Below are 19,169 nucleotides of genomic sequence, written 5' to 3'. Positions count from 1 at the left end.
GAGAGAGGGAGCTGGGAGGGAGAGGTAGGGGAGGGGAAAGGAGGGGCATTTCAGATATGGGACAACATGGGGTAGAAGTACAATGGGTCAGAATTTTAAAGGAGGTGTGTAGTAATGGGGGAGGGGAAACTGGCGGTAGCCACTAGAAAGTCCCAGATGCCATGATTCCAAGAGATTCCCAGGACCCAACAGGGAGTAAATTAGCTGAAATAAGCAACAAAGGGGAGATATAGCCTGTAGAGACCATATTCAGTGGATAGGACTGGCCCACATTTGAGGAATGGGACCACCCACCTATCTCAAAAATATTAATCCAGAATTCCTCCTGTCAAAAGGAAATTCGGGGACAAATAGTGAAGCAGAGACTGAAGGAAAGGCCATCTGGAGACTGCCCCACCTGGGAAACCATCCCATATGCAGACACGAAATCCAGACACTATAATTGAAGCCAAAAAGCACTTCCTGACTGACAGAGCCTGAAATAGCTGTCCCCTGAGAGACTCTGCCATAGCTGGACCAATATAGAGGAAGATGTAAGCAGCCAAACCTCAGATTGAGTGTAGAGACCCCAGTGAAGAAAGGGTGGTATGTAGGATGATGTCGTTATGCAGCAAGGCGGGTACAGAATAAAGTGTAGCCTATCGTTAGATGAGAATAAAAGGGAGGTGGAGAAAAGTCTAGGAAGGACGGAGGAGGAAGAGGAATATGAAGATGGAGACAACAGAGCAGGATTATTAAGATCCAGGAGGACTGCGTCGATCTTGTCTTTTCCAGGTGGTCAGTTTAAATCTTTATTAATTGGCAGTGTTTGTGTACCAATTGTTGTGTGGATGTATTATGGATGGAGAATTTAACATGTAAATCTGATTGTTGGGTTACAATTTGTTAAGTCTTGACTTTACCAGGCTGGTGGCTGAAACCGTAGAGCTCCCGGCTGGCCAGGCTGGCCAGGGTGACTAGCAGTGAGAGCACAGAGACTGTTGAGGCTAGAAGACAGCTCGCCTAAAGTGGTTTGGTGCCACACTGAAGCCAGCCGCTGCGGAGATAAATTAAAGTTAGTTCTAAATGACCCTATAGTGCCAGAATTAACACCAGCAATTTACTGCCCAGTCCAAGTGTACAACTGGCCCAGCATGTAGCAGTGACTCCCTAGGGAACTGGTTGGGATAATACCACGGTATTACCACAACAAAGACCTGAAAGGATAAATTAAAATCTAATGGCTATATATCAATGAAAATAACAGAGACTATTTCATATTTTATTACCTAGACAGTTATTCAGGTCCCTGTGGTTTCTGTGGCAAAGGTAATCTTTGACTATTAGGCCCTGAAGATGAAGAGGCTTTTTCTGTGGAGGATGAACATGGGAGAGACTGACCTTACTTTGTCTAAAGCAACATGTGGCAATCAATTCTTCAATTGTTATCTGTTTGGCCACAGTTCATGCTGGGCCATGGCAGCAGGCGATGCACTGGGGCAGTTATCATACAATCCTGGTGGTTTCCTTGGTCATTGTACCAATATCTTCTTGGAGACCTGGGTCTTGGTGGTGGTGGTGGTCTGTGTTAGGATTTGTGAGTCTCCGTTTGTCTTCATAACTTTAAACATGTGAAATACCATATTCAGCAGATGTCTAACTGGTTTGAAGGCTGGTACCTATCTGCTACATGACTTCAAATGTATTTTTAAACAAAGTAAAGGATTTGATCACCTTCAAGGATACTACTAACTATTCCTGCTAGGATTGAGCCTTTAAAAATCAGTTTTCAGTTGAAACTCTTCTAGTATCAAAATAAAATTTTTATAAAAACTCATAAATATACTCCATAAAGAAACTAGGGACTTTTCTGACCTTTATCTGATATATCATTATAGAACATAACAAGTTCCCCTATGATTGGGTTTAAGCTGAGTATTCAGTCTCAGGACAGGAAAAATGTTTCAAACAATGATTTAGGAGAAAAATGGCAATGACCTTGGCTGAGGCTCCATGAGGGTCTACTGGAGCTCTGCCTAAAACTCAGGTAAACTGAAAAATTGGTGGTGATTTAAGAACCCATAACTTATTAACTTTTTAAACATTGTAAATCTCTAACTTTTTTAAATTATAATTTCCTTACTCGTTATCCTTGGTATCATTTTCTTAGTTTACAAAGCAATATACCAGATGCAATGAAAAGACAAGCAAAAGACAAAGGTACAACAGATAAAATCTTCAGAAATGCATATCTATTAACAGTATATCTATATTTTTAAATAAAAATGATCTGTTGTCATGTTCATTCTTTTCACCATCAAATCCATAGCTAATAATAGAGATTTCCTGAGCATTTTTCATCATAATTGTATCCCTTCATGGGTCCATAATTTTATTTTGTTGTCTACAATATTTTTTTTACTATTGATCTTATTTATAATCTTTTTTTATTAGCAGATATTTCTTATATACATTTTAAGTGTTATTCCTTTCGGTTTCGAACAAACATCCCCTCCCCCTCCCCTTCCTTATGGGTGTTCCCCTCCCCACCCCCTCCCCCATGCCGTCCCCAACAGGGTTCAACTGGGGGTTCAGTAATACAGGGACCCAGGGCTTCCCCCTTCCACTGGTGCTCTACTAGGATATTCATTGCTACCTATGAGGTCAGAGTCAGGGTCAGTCCATGTATAGTCTTTGAGTAGTGGCTTAGTCCCTGGAAGCTCTGGTTGCTTTGGCATTGTTGTCTACAATAATTTTTAAAGTCACTATAGTTTTACCATCATTAAAATTATTTTCATTTTAATTTCCTTCTTTATTATAACTATCATATATTAATAAACACATAAAAATATTTAATAAACTTTAAAGTTTCCCATAGCTTTTAAATAATTTTAAAAGTTTTTTATGCAAAACATATTTTATTTGTTTCTTGGATAATTTATGTACTTACATTTCAAATGTTATTCCCTTTCTTCCCTCCCCCATAACCCCTCCCTCCTTCCCCAGCTTCTGTGAGGATGCTCCCACACCCAAACATCAACTCCTTTCCAACTCCCTATCCTGGTACCCTACTCTGAGTCATCTAGCCTTCACAGGACCAAGGGTTTTTAACTCTCATTAATGCTGGACAATGCCATCCTCTGCCACATATGTGGCTGGAGTCATGGGTCCCTCCATGTGTACTCATTGGTTGATGATTTAGTCCCTGGGAGCTCTGGTGGAGTTTGATTGGTAGATATTGTAGCTCTTCCTATGGTGTTGCAAAACACTTACACTCCTTCAGTCTTTTCTCTAATTCCTCCTATGTGGTCCCCTTATTCAGTTCAAGGGTTAGCTGCAACCATCCTCATCTGTGTCAGTAGGAGTCGGGCAAAAACTCTCAGGAGACATCCATATCAGGCTCCTGTCAGCAAGCACGTCTTGGCATCAGCAGTAGTGACTGGATTTAGTGGTTGCATATGGGATAGATTCCCCAGGTGAGGCAGTCTCTGGATCACCTTTTCTTCAATTCATGCTCCACTCTTTGTACCTGTATTTCCTCCCATGAGTATTTTGTTCTCCCTTCTAAGACAGGATTAAACACCCACATTTGGTCTTCCTTCTTGAACTTCATATGATCTGGGAATTTTTTCTTAGGTATTCCAAGCTTTTGGGCTAATATCCACTTATCAATGAATGCATACCATGTGTGTTTTTTTGATGGTGTTAACTCACTCAGGATAATATTTTCTAGTTCCATCTATTTCCCTAAGAATTTCATATAGTCATGGTTTTTAATAGCCGAGTAGTACTCCATTGTGTAGATGTACCACATTATCTGTATCCATTCCTCTGTTGAAGGGCATCTGGATAATTTCCAGATTCTGGCTATAATAAAGAAGGCTGCTATGGACATGGTAGAGCATGTGTCCTTGTTATATGTTGGAGCATCTTTTGGGTATATGTCCAGGAGTGGAATAGCTGGGTTCTCAGGTCCAATTTTTTGTGGAACTGCCAGACTGATTCCAGTATGGTTGTGCCAGCTTGCAATCCCAACAGTGGAGGAGTGTTCACGTTCTCTACATCTATGACAACATCTGCTGTCACCTGAGATTTTGATTTAGCCATTCTGACTAGTATGAGGTAGAATCTCAGGGTTCTTTTTATTTGCATTTCTCTGATGATTAAAGACGTTAAACACTTGGTTAAGTGCTTCTCGGCCATTCTACATTCCTCAGTTGAGAATTCTTTGCTTAGCTCTGTAGCCCATTTATTTAATGGAGCTATTTGATTCTCTGGAGTCTACCTTCTTGAGTTCTGTTGTTGTAAAAATATAAAAATAAAAAAAAATGTATTGTTGTGTTTTACCTTGCTGGGTCCGCATCACAGTGTCCCAAGATATCTGCCAGATATCTCTGCGGAAACACATCCCAACCCCGCGGCGGCCCAGTGTCTCCAGCCTCCGCACACTAAAGCCCTCACATAAAAGAACACACAACACAATAATTTTAGATCTAATTGATAGGATATAATTGCCCACTTAAACATACGAAGCCCGGTACTATCCATCCCTTAAGAACATTGATAACAATCTGTAAATACACAGAGCGAGATCTTTACATCAGCCTCCATTGTCCTGCCATGGCTCCTCTCTCTCTCTCTCTCCTGTCTCCCTTCTTTTCATTCAGTCTCCTCCCTCTTCCTTCAAACTTCTCTCCACCATCCTTCCTTCTCTCCTCCAATGAGCCTCCTTCTATCTTGCCTGTCCCTCCATCCGTATTTACAAATTCAAGGGAGATTTTTGGTGAAGTCTTGATTCCTGAGTATGTGACTAGGCAGCTGTCCTTGCCGCAGTGGAATTAACATCAAAATACAGGTTACTCCAGGGCAAACCACAGAGTTCTTTGTATATATTAGATATTAGCTTTCTATTGGATACAGGATTGGTAAAGGTCTTTGCCCAATCTGTTGCTTGCCATTTTGTCCTCATGACAGTGTCCTTTGCCTTACTGAAGCTTTGCAATTTTATGAGGTCCCATTTGTCAATTCTTGAATTTAGAGTATAAGCCATTGGTGTTCTGTTCAAAAATATTTCCCCTGTGCCTATGTCTTCACTGCTCTTCCCTACTTTTTCTTCTATTAGTTTCAGTGTATCTGGTTTTATTTGGGGGTGTTTGAACCACTTGGTCCTGAACTTTCTACAAGGAGATAAGAATGGGTAATTTGCATTCTTCTACATGCTGGACATTAGTTGAACCAGAACCATTTGTTGAAAATACTGTCTTTTTTCCACTGGATGGTTTTAGCAACTGTGTCAATTATCAAATGACCACAGGTATGTGGTATCTTCTGAAATCCTCTTCTATTTCTGTCTTCAGAGATGTGAAGTTCTTGTCATACAGATTTTCACATGCTTGGTTAGAGTCACACCAAGATATTTCATCTCAGAAGATGGAAAGAACTCCCATGCTCATGTATTGGCAGGATTAATATATTTTAAAGGGTACATCTTGCTGAAAGCAATCTGCTGATTCAAGTGCAATCCCATCTAAATTCAACAATTCTAATTCTTAGAATTAGGAAGGGAATTTGGAATTCATTGGAAAACAAAAACCTCAAGATAGCAAAGATATTCTCATCAATATAGAACTTTTGGGGGAATCACCCTCCTTACCTCAAGCTATTATTACAGAACAATGATAAAAATCTGTGTGGTATTGATACAGAGACAGGCAGGTAGATCAATGGAATGGAAAAGAAGACTCAGAAATGAACTCCACACTATGGTCTTGATCATTGACTAAAGGGAGCTAAAACTATGCAGTGCAAAAAAGAGCATTTTCAACAAGTGGTGCTGATTTAATTGGGGTTCAACATGCAGAAGATGTAAATTGATCCACTTTTATCACCCCTTACAAAGCTCAAGTGTAGAAGTGGATCAATGACCTCATATAAAACTAGATACCTCAAACTAATAGAAGAAAATAATATGAACACATCTGGCATTGGGAAATTTCCTGAACAGAACACCAATGACTTATGCTTTAATATCAGAATCGACAAATGGGACCTCATAAAAACAAAGCTTCTGTAAGGCAAAGGACACTGCCATTGGGACAAATGGCAACCAACACATTGGAAAAGATATTTTCAATACAGCATCTGAGAGGGAGGGGCTAATATCCACTATATAAAAAACTCAAAAGTAAGACTCCAGAAGACAAATAACCCTGGTAAAAATAGAGGGTATAAGTGGGGCTGGAGAGATAGCTCAGTGGTTAAAACGGCGACTGCCTCTTCCAGGGTCTAGTTCAATTTTTCAACCATGGTGGCTCACAACCATCTGTAATGGGATCTGATGCCTCTTCTAGTGTCTCTGAGGACAACTACAGTGTACTCATAAAAATTTAAATAAATAAATTTATAAAAAAAATGTGGTATAGTGCAAAACAAAAAAATTTCAGCTGAGGAATATCGAATAGCTGAGAAGCGTCTAAAGAAATGTTCAACATCCTTAGTCATCAGGGAAATGCAAATCAAAACAACCCTGAGATTCCACTTCACGTCCATCAGAATGGCTAACACTAAAAACTCAGGTAAGGACAGATGCTGTTGAAGATGTGAAGTAAGAGGAACACTTCCCCATTGTTTGTGGGATTGCAAGCTGTTACAACCACTTTGTAAATCAGTCTTGAGGTTCATCAGAAAATTGGACATAGTAGCACCTGAGGACCCAGTTAATACCACTCCTGGACACATACCCAACATATAACAAGGACACTTGCTCCACTATGTTCATAGCAGCCTTATTTATAATAGCCAGAAGCTGATAAAAACCTACATGTCCTTCAACAGAAGAATGGATACAGAAAATATGGTATATCTACACAATGTTACTACTCAGCTATTAAAAACAATGACTACATGAAATACATAGGCAAATGGATGGAACTAGCAAATATCATCCTGAGTTACTTAATCCAATCTCCAAAATCCCACATGGTATTCACTCACTGTTAAGTGGCTATTAGCCCAAATTCACGAGTTTCCCAAGATACAATCCACAGACCCCATGGAGCTCAAGAAGTAAGACAACCAAAGTGAAGATACTTCAGTCCTTCTTAAAAGGGGAACAAACATATTCATACAAAGATATATGGAGACAAAGTTTGGTTCAAGATTGAAGGGGAGCTAGCCATTCAGGGCCTGCTCCCATGGGCATCCATTCTCTTCTCTCTCTCTCTCTCTCTCTCTCTCTCTCTCTCTCTCTCTCTCTCTCTCTCTTTCTCTCTCTCTCTCTGGTTAGGCACCAAAGGGAGGAGAAGCCCTTGGTCCTGCCAAGGCTGAGCCCCCCAATGTAGGGTAATGCCAGGGCAGCGAGGTGGGAAGGGGTGGGGTATTGAATGGGGGAAAGGGGCTAACATTTGAAATGTAAATAAAATATATATAAAAGAATCATTTTTTCAAAGCAAAGGATATATACTTAATTTTTGGAAGGCCAGACAAAGTTCTAACAGTGTAATCATAAATTTTAGAAGATAAAACCAAAATTTTAACAATTTAAACAACCTAGTGTCCCTAACATCAATAAAAAGTACATTATTTTCATGTTACAAAGTTTGGCCCCCAGCAAGAAAAGTTATTGTATATGAACATATGAAAATTTGACTTTAATATCTGATTAAAGTAACATTGTTTTAAATTCTATCTTTCATAAGTATGATTTTAGGACAGGAATTGCATAAAATATTATCCCAATTTTAAAGTATTTTTAGAGACCTGTTTCTTAGTTTGGCTCATGCTGTGTGTTATTTCTCAGAATGACTCCAAACATGAGTTATACATTTTTTTTCTTTTTTTAAAAAGGGTAACAGCCATTTTATTTTATCTTCATTGGATATTTTACTTATTTGTAAAATTTGTAATTTTTTACACTCAGGAATACATTTCAGAGTTATTCCCCTTCTTGATTCCCTCTACAAACAGTATCCCATCCCCCTCCACCTGATGCTGTGAGAGTACTCCCCACCCACCCACCCCCCGCCTCCTGCTAAAATTCTCATTCACTGGGGTATTGATGCTTCACAGGACCAAGGGCCTCCCCTCCCATTGATACCAGATAAGGCAATACTCTTCTACATATGCAGCTGGAGTCATGGATCTCTCCACAAGTATTCTTTGGTTGGTGGTTTAGTCCTTGGGAGCTCTGGTTGTTGATATTGTTGTTTTTCCTATGGGATTGCAAACCCCTTCAGCCCCTTCAGTCCTTTCTCTAACTCCTCCATTTGGGAGCCCATGCTCAGTCCAATGGTTATATGCAAGCATCCACATCTGTATTGGTCAGGCTCTGGCAGAACCTTTTAGGAGACAGCTGTATCAGGCTCCTGTCAGCCAGCACTTCTTGGCATCAGCTACAGTGTCTGGGTTTGGTGTTTGCAGATGGGAGGGATCCTTGCCTTGAGTCACTATGGATGGCCTTTCCTTCAGTCACTGCTCCTTTCTTTGTCCCTGTGTTTATTATAAGTTTTCAGTTAACTTTTTGTTTCAGTTGTTATGGATTTTTAATCATACCCAATTCTTTATGAGCCAATAATAACAGAGACATACAGAACATTGTATTCATATGTTCAAGACCAGTCAGAAACAAAGAAGTAGTGGCCACATACACTTATATATTTAAAATAGACAGGATAGACAAAAACGTCCTTATTTCTTCCAGCTGTAATTTCAAGGCAGGAGTACCTTTCACCCTGCTGAATCCAAGTCTCAGGGATGCAGAGGTACTGTAGCAGGACTAGCCATCAGCTTCCTTTCTAGAAAAGCTTAAAAGCTTCTTGGTGACTCTTTCTAAGTGACTTCAGAGCTTTTCTGGCAGTGCTAGATTCCTAGTTACAGCTGCATGGCTCCAAGTACAGTAACAGTTTATCATTTTTTTGTCCCAATTCAGCCATTTTTTCTAAAGTTCCTTGAAATGAGTTAAAGATAAATCAAGGAGTATATGGCCAACACATGCAGTTTTTAACTATTTTTCTTCTGAATATGAATCACAGCTACAATCAAGTAACTAAACAAAACTATAGACATAAATTGACAGACATTCATAGTCCTGCATGCAAACACAAACAATAGATTTGGGAGTAAGTGGAAGGGTCCCTGTCCCATCAAAAGAACAAGATGTCCCATAGTTTAAAAGTAGTGGGAGAGATGTACCCAGAAAACAAAATAAAAAGTAGAGACAAAACAGAAATAAAACTGAGTTTCAAAGAGAGCTCTCTGCATTGGGATCTCAGATGACGGTCCCTGCCAAGTCCAAGTCCAAAGGGTGGATTGTATTCTGAACCCCTAGTCAAAAGGGGAATTGGAGCATACTCTGTCCTGTCCAGAGAGCATTACTGTGTCCAGCTGCCTTCACTTGAGTCACCAAAATGTACCAGCCATAAGGCCAAACAAAGATAAAAAATACTGCATAGATAGAAAAGAAAAAATTACCTCCTCACAGAGGGCCCAACTTGCTTGATAACATTCACTGTCAGTAACTGAAGGGTGCACTAGGGTAGGAGGCTTCCTAGCCAATGCATAAAATATCGTGGTCCTGGAGTCACTCCACAAACTAAATGAAAACTTATCTCAGTTAAACAAGGGCAGTTTATTGAATGCACACCTCAACACTGATGAGCCAGGGCAACAACTTGAAACTGTGTGCTTGACATTTCTCAGGGCCAGCTTATATGCTAAGGGCTAAAACCAGAAAAATCACAATGAGCTCACATGCAGGTGCTGGAAATGCCATCTGGTGATTGGCCCTGACTCAAGCTATTTTAAACATTAAAAGATCATATTGACTTTTAATTTGATGGGCCCTACATGATGCTTATAGTTGTGGAATTTAAGACTAATAATCCTCATAACATATAGAATATAACAAGGAATGTGGTCAGTATGACCCTGTTCTAAGTCATGTTATTATTCTATGTCAATGACTGGCAGGCATATTATAGCATCAAAATGAAATAGCTAGAAGGCATGGAACAAAATGTCTGCCATTATGCAGGCCTCCAGAATTCTGTTATGGTGTTTAATGTTAGTTGAAAGGGGATTTACTTGAATTTGATTTGGGGGTTATTCAAGATAGTTCTATGTCAATTTGACACAAGGTAAGTTTATTTGGGAAGACAATCTCATTTTAATAAAAGATCCTTACCAGATAAACCTGTGAAAAAGACTATGTTACTTTTGTTGATCAATTGATTTCAGAGCCCTGATCACCATGGGTTGTGGCAACAGTGCGTTTGTGGTCTAGGGTGCTATAAGAAACCAAGCTTAGAAAGCTATGGGTAGTGAGCCAGTAGGCAACATTTCATTCTGGTCTAACATCAGTTCTTGCTTCTAGGTTCATGCCTTGAGTTCTTGTACAATTTCCTGGGATCATAGACTATAACTTGAAAAATGAGATAAAGTTTCCTTCCCAAGTCTGTAAAATGAAACAAATCATTTCCTCTCAAAATTGCTTTAGGTGATGGTGTTTTGGCACTACAATAGAGACCCCAACTAGGATGGTGACTTTCTGTTGAAGTTTTTAGAATTCTATTTGTCTTTTACCTTTGAAAAATTGAGTTTAATATACAATAGTGAAAATCATTTATGATTATATCTACTTTGGGGCTAGTCTACTGTATTTAGGTATCTACTTTATCCCCAAGGTAAGAGAAGTTTGCAGATATTATGTCAGAGTTTTTATATACTATTTACTATTTCACCTTGGTTGAGTGCAAAAATGCAAACACTTGTGCATTTAATATTATTCCAAAGCTATTGAAGGCTTTATTCATTTTGTCCAACTTTACCATTTCTTTTGTTTTCTAGAATCTTTCACAGTGTTATTTTCAGGCTAACTTATTCTTTCATATACTCAAAGTAGTCTGTAACTAATGCTTTCAACTCTATTTTTCCTTTGACTAATATTGAATCCTTCATTTTCAAGGTTTTATTTTTCCATATCTGTTTTTCTGTGATGAATCTGATACATCCCTGATACTCTTTCTAATTTTGTTCATCTGACTCGCTATGTTTCTTTTAATTTCACTGGGCTTCATAATTTCCATTTGAATCCATCTGCTATTTCATCTATATCATTTTCTGTGGGTTCTTTCCTTGGACAGTTGTTTTCCTTTGATACTACCATGTTACTGCTTTTCTCTTTTCATACCTCTTCTACACTGACACTTGTACAGCTACTAGTTTACTACTAATTTCTATGAACTTTGTTCAGGGGCCTTCACACTAAATGGATTTTACATGAAGATTTGTCTTGGGATATCAAATTAGTATGTAGTGTTGGCTTTGGGTATAGGCATTGTACTTTAGCTTCTTTGGTTGTTATTTAGTGAATTTGGGCATTGTGTAATTTTGACATTGAGTCAGAGAGATTCAGTTACTCTGAGTAACATACAGGTATGGAGTTAATTGTATGTTTTACATAAGTGTGCAAAATAAGGTGTGTAAGCTGCCCATTCATTGCTACTTTAACAGATGGAGCTGTAAACTATTTAGGAAGTGGACTTTTTTTAAATAAGTTGTATTATTATTAGGGATTTGTAGCACTTACAACACCGATAGTGGTAAAACAGATAGATCTATAAAAACAAAGCAAAACAAACAAATAAATATGCTAATATTCCAGGAAGTTCATATTTCAACATATTGTTCATGAAGAGTTTGTGGTGGGAATTGCTTTTCTCTACTCTGTGGTACTCAACACTGACCCATGACAATGGCATGCAACTGTAGTTATACCAGCAATGAGTCTGTCATACTGGAATACAGTAGACTGTCCATCCATAGAAAATGATGAAAATTGGCTGATGTGCCTGGAAACCAACTAGAGGGCTATTATTCAAAAATCATCTCAAGAAGCTTCTTTGATGAGGAGTGATAGACATTCTTATTTGCTTTCTACAGTTATTCCATGTTGTTTACTCACATTGGATCTGTCTTTCTGGGTCTGGGTTACCTTATTAAAATATAATCTTTTTAGCTCCATCCATTTACCTACAAAATTTGTGGTTTCCTTTTTCATTACAGCTAAATATACATTCTTATATATGTATACTACATTTTCATTATCCATTCATTTGTTGAAGTATATTTAAGTGTTTCCATTTCTTAGCCATTGTGAATACGGCAGTTCTGAACATTTTTCAGCAAGTGTCTGAGGAGTATGATGTCTACTCCTTCGTGCACATGCCCCAGACTACTATAGTTGGCTGTGTTTAGAATTACTCAAGTATCTGTATCTCTGGGGCAGGTGTGGTAAATTAACCTCAGAAATCCACCTTGACTTAAGAGATCAATTGCAACTTCAGCATTCGAGTTTGTTTTCCCCTTTTAATTTCAGAAAATCATGGTCTCAGAGTAAGTGAGTAAAGAGTGCTTTCCTCAAGAACTGATAAAACAAGGTGATTGTCTAATGTGATTAAGACGAAGCCCAGAAACAAATAGACTTGTGCCAATGACACAACAGCACCCAGGGACAAAAATAGCTTTGACTGGTCAAATAAAATTCAACTTCTTGAATTTTGCTGGTATCCTTTCATTCACATTTTCCTTTGCAAAGGAGGTTACTGTACCCACCAAGGAAACTAAGACAGACATTGAAGGATGCTTTGTTATTCTATGGTACTATAACAGAATCCATAGCATTGCAAGTTTTAGAACTCTCACATGACAACTCACTTAAAAATGTGACTATCTATATAACCACTTCTTCTTTTTTCTTTTCTTTTTTCATTTTTAAGTGGAGGAGGAGATTTGTTCTGTGTGTTTTTCTTAGAGAATATTTTTAATCCTGCTCTGTTTTTATTTATACATCCTAACATGTAATTTAAGTCATCTTAAGCAAATTTCAAACATTTGATTCCCTAGAAAAAGTTTTTAAAAAATGCAGCTATGAGTCTCAGCTTTTCAACAGATAAAGGAAAAGGAGCATATTCTTATGATAATGACTATTTTCTCAAGTTATTGCCATTCATGGGAATTCCTTGTTGATATATTTGAATTCATTTTGTTCATATTTAATTGGACTTTTATGTTATTATTTGAGAGATCTTAGTTTATGCTGGAAAAATAGAGCTTTGAGGGATGTATGAGTTGCAACTATTTTCTCCAAGATTGTATTTTAACTTCAGATTTGTTTTCATAGAGAGAAAAAAACCCAAGCAAATAGACTTTCTCATTTTTCAAAATCATTTTATGAGTTTTAATGTTTTAGTGAAATTAAATATTTGGTAGTTCTTGTGTTTAAACTGATGTCCTAAAGATACTGAACATGTCCAATACATTTGAGGCATCTAGATTAATCAACTTATACCAAGCATTGTACTAACATTATTCATTCACAACTTATATTAACACTCTTCTCAGTTATAAACATATTTTAATCTGCACAAAATTGGAACTGAGGACCATTAGCCACTCATTTCTAATTTTTCAGTTCAATCACTTCCTAGCAAACAATATTTTCTTTCTGTCTTTTTAAAGGATTCACTCATTCGGGATATTACGTATATCTATAATCATAAAGCAAGTAAAATGAAATGTACCAAGAAATTGGATATTTCCTTCTTTTTTGAGGTATTGATAAAGGAAAGACCTAAGTCTTACAAACAACTTTGAGTTGTTTCTATTGTCATAATTATTCACCATCTTGCACAGAAGACATATCATGGGGTATAAGTGTGGAAAAATCAGTTTCAAGTTGGCCTAGAAATGGCTACCCTACTAAATACCTTTCATAGTGCCTACAAGTGGTATGCAGACTCCTTGAGAAGAAAAGACTATAATTTTACCCAGAACTGGACAATATATCTACTATATTTTCCACCATGAAAGATGTACCTACTGTTGCAATAGTGGTATAATGATCATTTTCATGACTGGTCGTACAAACTTGGTCAAACACCAAGATTGGATAGTCATGGGAGATCTTAGGCCCTAGAGTAGAGCATGCTTTTACCTACCTTGCAATGTAGCATTATCAACTTGTCTTCTAACATTTATTTATGTTACTGCCTATATAATTGGCTGTGCTTAATCAAAATCCTCTCTTTTTGGCAGTTGGTTAAATAAAACACCTATATTAACCTAACCTTGAAGGCTCAAGAAACATCATGGAAGAGGATGCAAGGCAGATGATAAATGAGAATTCTCTGAAATGCTGCTTTTTGGACATGATGTGGTTATGGTATTCATAAACTCACAGCAGTTGTGGTTACTTGCACACAACCTATACAAGACCAAACAAGTCAAAATTCCCACATAAATGTTATAGATTATCTCCAGTACTATAATGGCTGCTCCTAGTTGTCAACTTGACTATAACTGGAATGAATTGGAGGCTCACCTGTGATCCAGATATTGAGATTGGAAGACACAAGTTTCTGACCTGATTCTTGGCATGGAGATCTTGAGGCATTGTGACTATGAAAAGCATAGGCCCAGGCAAAGTAGTACACACCTTTAATCCCAAGAGACTAAAGCAAAGAGATCTCTGAGTTCAAGGTCAGCCTGGGACAAAAGTCCTAGATCTGGGCGTGGTGGTATACAAATTTAATCTGAGACACACCTTCTGCTGGAGACCTAGATAAGGACATTGGAAGAAGGAAGATTGGCTCTTCTTTGGAATCTGCTTTCATTTACTTCCCAGCACATCTGTTGGAGTCTACTTCTACAGGAGACCACCTGAAGCAACTAGCCTTGTGGGACTGAGCAACTACTAGATTCTTGGACTTTTAATTCACAGCTGACAATTATTGGGGAGTTGGACTAAAGACTCCAACTCATCATAATAAATTCCCTCAGTATAGAAAGACATTCCATACCTTCTGTGACTCTGGAGAACCCTGACTAATACCAGTACCTACTCCTCATTGAAGAAGTTTTAGCAGTGGCTTATTTCTGAGGGAGAAGAGATCACTTTTTTGAGAATATCACTTCCAGTAGGTTCTTTATGATTCAGCGAAGATCCATACACCCATCTACAGATGAATAGTGCTATCCAAACTTCATTATGAAAGAATAGGATGTAAGGTTTGGAGAGAGATATGTTTGGGCATATATGAGAAGTTGGAAATGGTTATTATGTTAAATATACTCTTAGTACACCTGTGTAACATTTTCAAGTATACAGAAAAAAATCAAAAATAGAATAGAGATCATCCTTATTGAGTACTGGGAGACTCTCCACCTCCCCCCACCTCTCACCCCCCCACCTTAACCTCCGCCCCCAGATGCATATTTTCATTTCATTTTGTGGCTCTCTGGAAAGCTCTTTTCTATCCCTCCACTACTGATCCTGCTCCCCCCTTTTCCCCCCTCCCCCATGCCCCCTCCTTCCCTCTACCACCCATGATTATTTTGTTCTCCCTTCTAAGTGTGAGTGAAGCATCCTCATTGGGGCTTTACTTCTTATTAAACTTCTTTAGGTCTGTTGGGTGTATCATGGGTATTTTGTTATTTGGGCCAATATCCACCTATAAGTGAGTACATACCATGAAGGTCCTTTTTGGACCTCACTCAGGATGATATTTTCTAGTTCCATCCATTTGCCAGCAAAATTCATGATGTGTTGTTTTTAACAGTTGAATAGTATTCCATTGTATAAATGAACTAGATATTATGTATCCATTCTTTGGTTGAGGGACTGTTGGATGGTAAAACCAGGCCAGGAAGCTTGGTAAAGTAGAGAAGGTTGAGACCTGGAGACTCAGTGTGCATACACCTGAGACTCATGAGATTCCTCCTCCCTTCAGATTCCTTGCTGGAACATTGCCACAATCCTCACTGAGGAAATGTGACCTGTGATTATATAGGCCCCAAAACCAGAGTTCTCCAGGCTAATGAGACACCTAGAAGCACAGGGGTCTTAGCCAATAAGCTTCCTTTCCCAGACATTCTCCCTGCAAAAGGTATTTAATCTCAGGTACACCTGAGAAGTGGATACCTTATAGGTATCCACATCGATTTTCTTCCAGAAAACACCCAATAAAACAATCTAAACCTTTGGACTGTCTCTTTCATCAAAGATCTGCACCATGGGGAGCCATGGAGGAAACATTTGTTCTGGCAGCATGTCCCTTGACATTTGGAATAGTCATTTTTGATTGGTAAAGTGGAATCTAGGTCTTTTGATTTGCATTTCCTGATAACTGAGGATGAACATTTCTCTAAATTCTTCTTGGCCATTCAAGATTCCTCTGTTAAGAATTCTATTTTTAGCTCTGTATCAAATTTTATAATTAAATTTTAGGTTTTTTGAGTGGAATTTGAGTTCTTATATATTTAGATAATAATCTTTCAGTAAGATGTATATTTGGTAAAGATTTTTTCCCAAACTGCAGGTTTTATTCTCCCACTGTGTTCTTTTGCCTTTTACAGAAGGTTTTCTGTTTCAGAGGTCTCATTTGTCAAATTTGATCTTAGAGCCTGAAACATTATTACATTCTGTTCGGAAAGATTTTCCTTTTCAATAATGTTTTCGGCATTTTGCCACTTTATCTTCTCTTAGATTCAGTGTATCTAGTTTTATGTTAAGGTCCTTGATTCCCTTGATTTGAGCTTTCTGCAGGATGACTAATAAGGATCTTTTTGCATTCTTCTACATGCAGAGTGAGATATAGTTCAACACCATTTAAGGATTATACTTTCTTTTATTCACTGTATATTTATGGCCATTTTGTCAAAAGAAGTGTCCTATGGTAGTTATTATGGATTTATTTCTGAGTCTCAATTCTATTCCATTGATCCACTGGTCTGCCTCTGTGTACCAATCACCAATACCAATTCCATGCAGTTTTTATCACTATTTGTCTTAGGGTCTTATTGCTCTGAACAGACACCATGACTGATATAAGCTTTATAACGGACAACATTTAATTGGCACATCAAGGCAGGAGCATGGCAGCATCCGCCAGGCATGGTGCAGGAGGAGCTGAGTTCTACATCTTCAATCAAAGCCAGCCAGGAACAGACTTAGCATCCCCTAGGAGAACTAAGGAGGAGGGTCTCTGCCCATCCCCACAGTGACACACTTCCTCCAAGGCCACACCTTCTAATAGTACCACACATTGGGCCAACATATACAAACCATCACACTCAGTGTTGTAGTACTGCTTGAGGTCAGGGATGGTGATTACCCCAGAAGTTATTTTATTGTTGAGAATTGCTTTAGCTATCTTGGGTTTTCTGTTTTTCCATATGAAGTTGAGAATTGTTCTTTCCAGTCCATGAAGAATTGTGTAGAAATTTAATGGGGATTGCATTGAATCCGTAGATTGCTTTTGGTAAGATGGCCATTTCACTATGTTAATCCTACCAATTCATGAACATGGGAGAACTTTGCCTCTTTTGAGGTTTTATTTGAATCCTTTCTTCGGGGACTTGAAGTTATTGTCATACAGATCTTTCAGTTTCTTAGATAGGGTTACACCAGGATATTATAATTTGTGGATATTATGAAGGGTCTTCTTCCCTTCTTTATTTTTCTCAGCCTGTTTACCATTTGTATAAAAGAAAATTTGATTTTTTTAAGTCAATTTTATATCCTACCACCTTTTTGTGTGTTGGGTTTATCAATTCTTTTTCTGTAGTTCCTGCAGGTATCTTTTTTTTTTTTATTATTAACTTGGTGTTTCTTCCTCTACATTTGAATGTATTCCTTTCCGGTTTCCGGGCAAGCACTCCCTCCCTCCTTCCTTGGGGTGTTCCTCAGCCTCCCCCATTGCTGCCCTCTCTGGTCTAGTTCACTGGGGTTCAGTCTTCTTGGGACCAGGGCTTCCTTCCTGGTGCTCTTACTGGATCATTGCAACCTCGGGTCAGAGTCAGGGTCAGTCCATATATGATCTTTGGGTAGTGGCTTAGTCCTCTGGAAGCTCTGGTTGGTTGGCATTGCCTTCTGGGTCTCAAATCCTTAGCTCTTCAGTTCTTTCTCTGATTCCTTCCAGCAAGAGTCCCGTTTTCTTGGGTAACATCTAATTGGTTGATTTCAGCCTAAATTTGATTATTTCACAATATCCTTCTTTTGTATGTGTTTGATTCTTTTTGTTCTAAGTCTTTCAGGTGTTCTGTTAAGTTGCTAGTATAGGATCTCTCCAATTTCTTTATGAGGGCACTTAGTGCTATGAGTATTCCCCGTAGCATTGCTTTCATTGTGTCCCATAAATTTGGGTATGCTGTGTCATCATTTTCATTGAATTCTAGGAAGTCTTTAATTACTTTCTTTATTTCTTCCCTGACCAAGTTATCACTGAGAAGAAAGTTATTCAGTTTCCATGGGTATGTGGCCTGTCTGTTGTTTTGTTGTTATTGCCTTCCAGTCTCAGTCCATAGTGATTTGATAGAATGCAAGGGATTATTTAAATCTTATAACTGTGGAGACTTGTTTTGTGTCTGGTTATATGGTCAGTTTTGAAGAAGGTTCTGTGAGGTGCTGAGAGGAAAATATATTCTTTTGTTTGGGGGGGGAATGTTCTATAGATATTTGTTAAATCCATTTGGTTCATAACTTCTGTTATTTTCATAGTGTCTTTGTTTAGTTTCTGCTCCGATGACCTCTCCATTGGGGAGAGTGGTGTGATGAAGTCTTTCACAATTAGTTTTTGGGTTTCGATGTGTGTTCTGCACTTTAATAATGTTTCTTTTTATGAATGTGAGAGTTCTTTTATTTGGGGCCTAAGTGCTCAAAATTGAGACTTCATCTTGGTGGATTTTTCCTTTGATGGGTATGGTATCTTTCCCCATATCTTTTGATTACTTTTGGTGGAAATTCTATTTTATTGGGTATTACAATTGCTACTGTAGCCTGTTTCTTGGGACTGTTTGCTTGGAAAACTTTTTTCTAGCATTTTACTCTGAGGCCAAGTCTATCTTTGCTGCTAAAGTGTGTTTCTTGTATGTAACCGAATGATGGTTCCTGTTTACATATCCATTTTGTTAGCTTGTGTCTTTTCATTGAGGAATTGAGACCACTGACGTTGAACAATATTAATGACAAATTATTGTTATTTCCTGTTATTTCACTGTTGGCAGTGATAGTGTGTGTGTGTGTGTGTGTGTGTGTGTGTGTGTTTGTGTTTGTGTGTGTGTGTGTGTGTGTGTGTGTATGTATGATATCTCTTCTTTGTGAGATGATTAATTGCTTCTGCATTCTTTAGTGGTTA

The 19,169-nt window shown here is 38.2% G+C and overlaps 1 protein-coding gene across 1 annotated transcript in view; it reads right to left on the bottom strand.

The window, feature by feature from the left end:
• Positions 1–898: 898 nt before the first annotated feature.
• LOC116887943 overlaps positions 899–19,169 on the bottom strand; it is a 60,561-nt gene continuing 42,290 nt past the window's right edge. Inside the window, exons 6-7 of the mRNA XM_032889399.1 lie at positions 4,327–4,427; positions 899–1,071 (exon numbers count right to left, since the gene is read on the bottom strand). Coding sequence (XP_032745290.1) covers positions 899–1,071; positions 4,327–4,427 — 274 coding nt within the window. The remainder of the gene's footprint in view (positions 1,072–4,326; positions 4,428–19,169) is intronic.

The sequence above is a fragment of the Rattus rattus genome, chromosome X, assembly GCF_011064425.1.
Source record: "Rattus rattus isolate New Zealand chromosome X, Rrattus_CSIRO_v1, whole genome shotgun sequence".
NCBI classification, from domain to species: Eukaryota; Metazoa; Chordata; class Mammalia; order Rodentia; family Muridae; genus Rattus; species Rattus rattus.
This window is presented reverse-complemented; position numbering and strand designations above follow the sequence as displayed.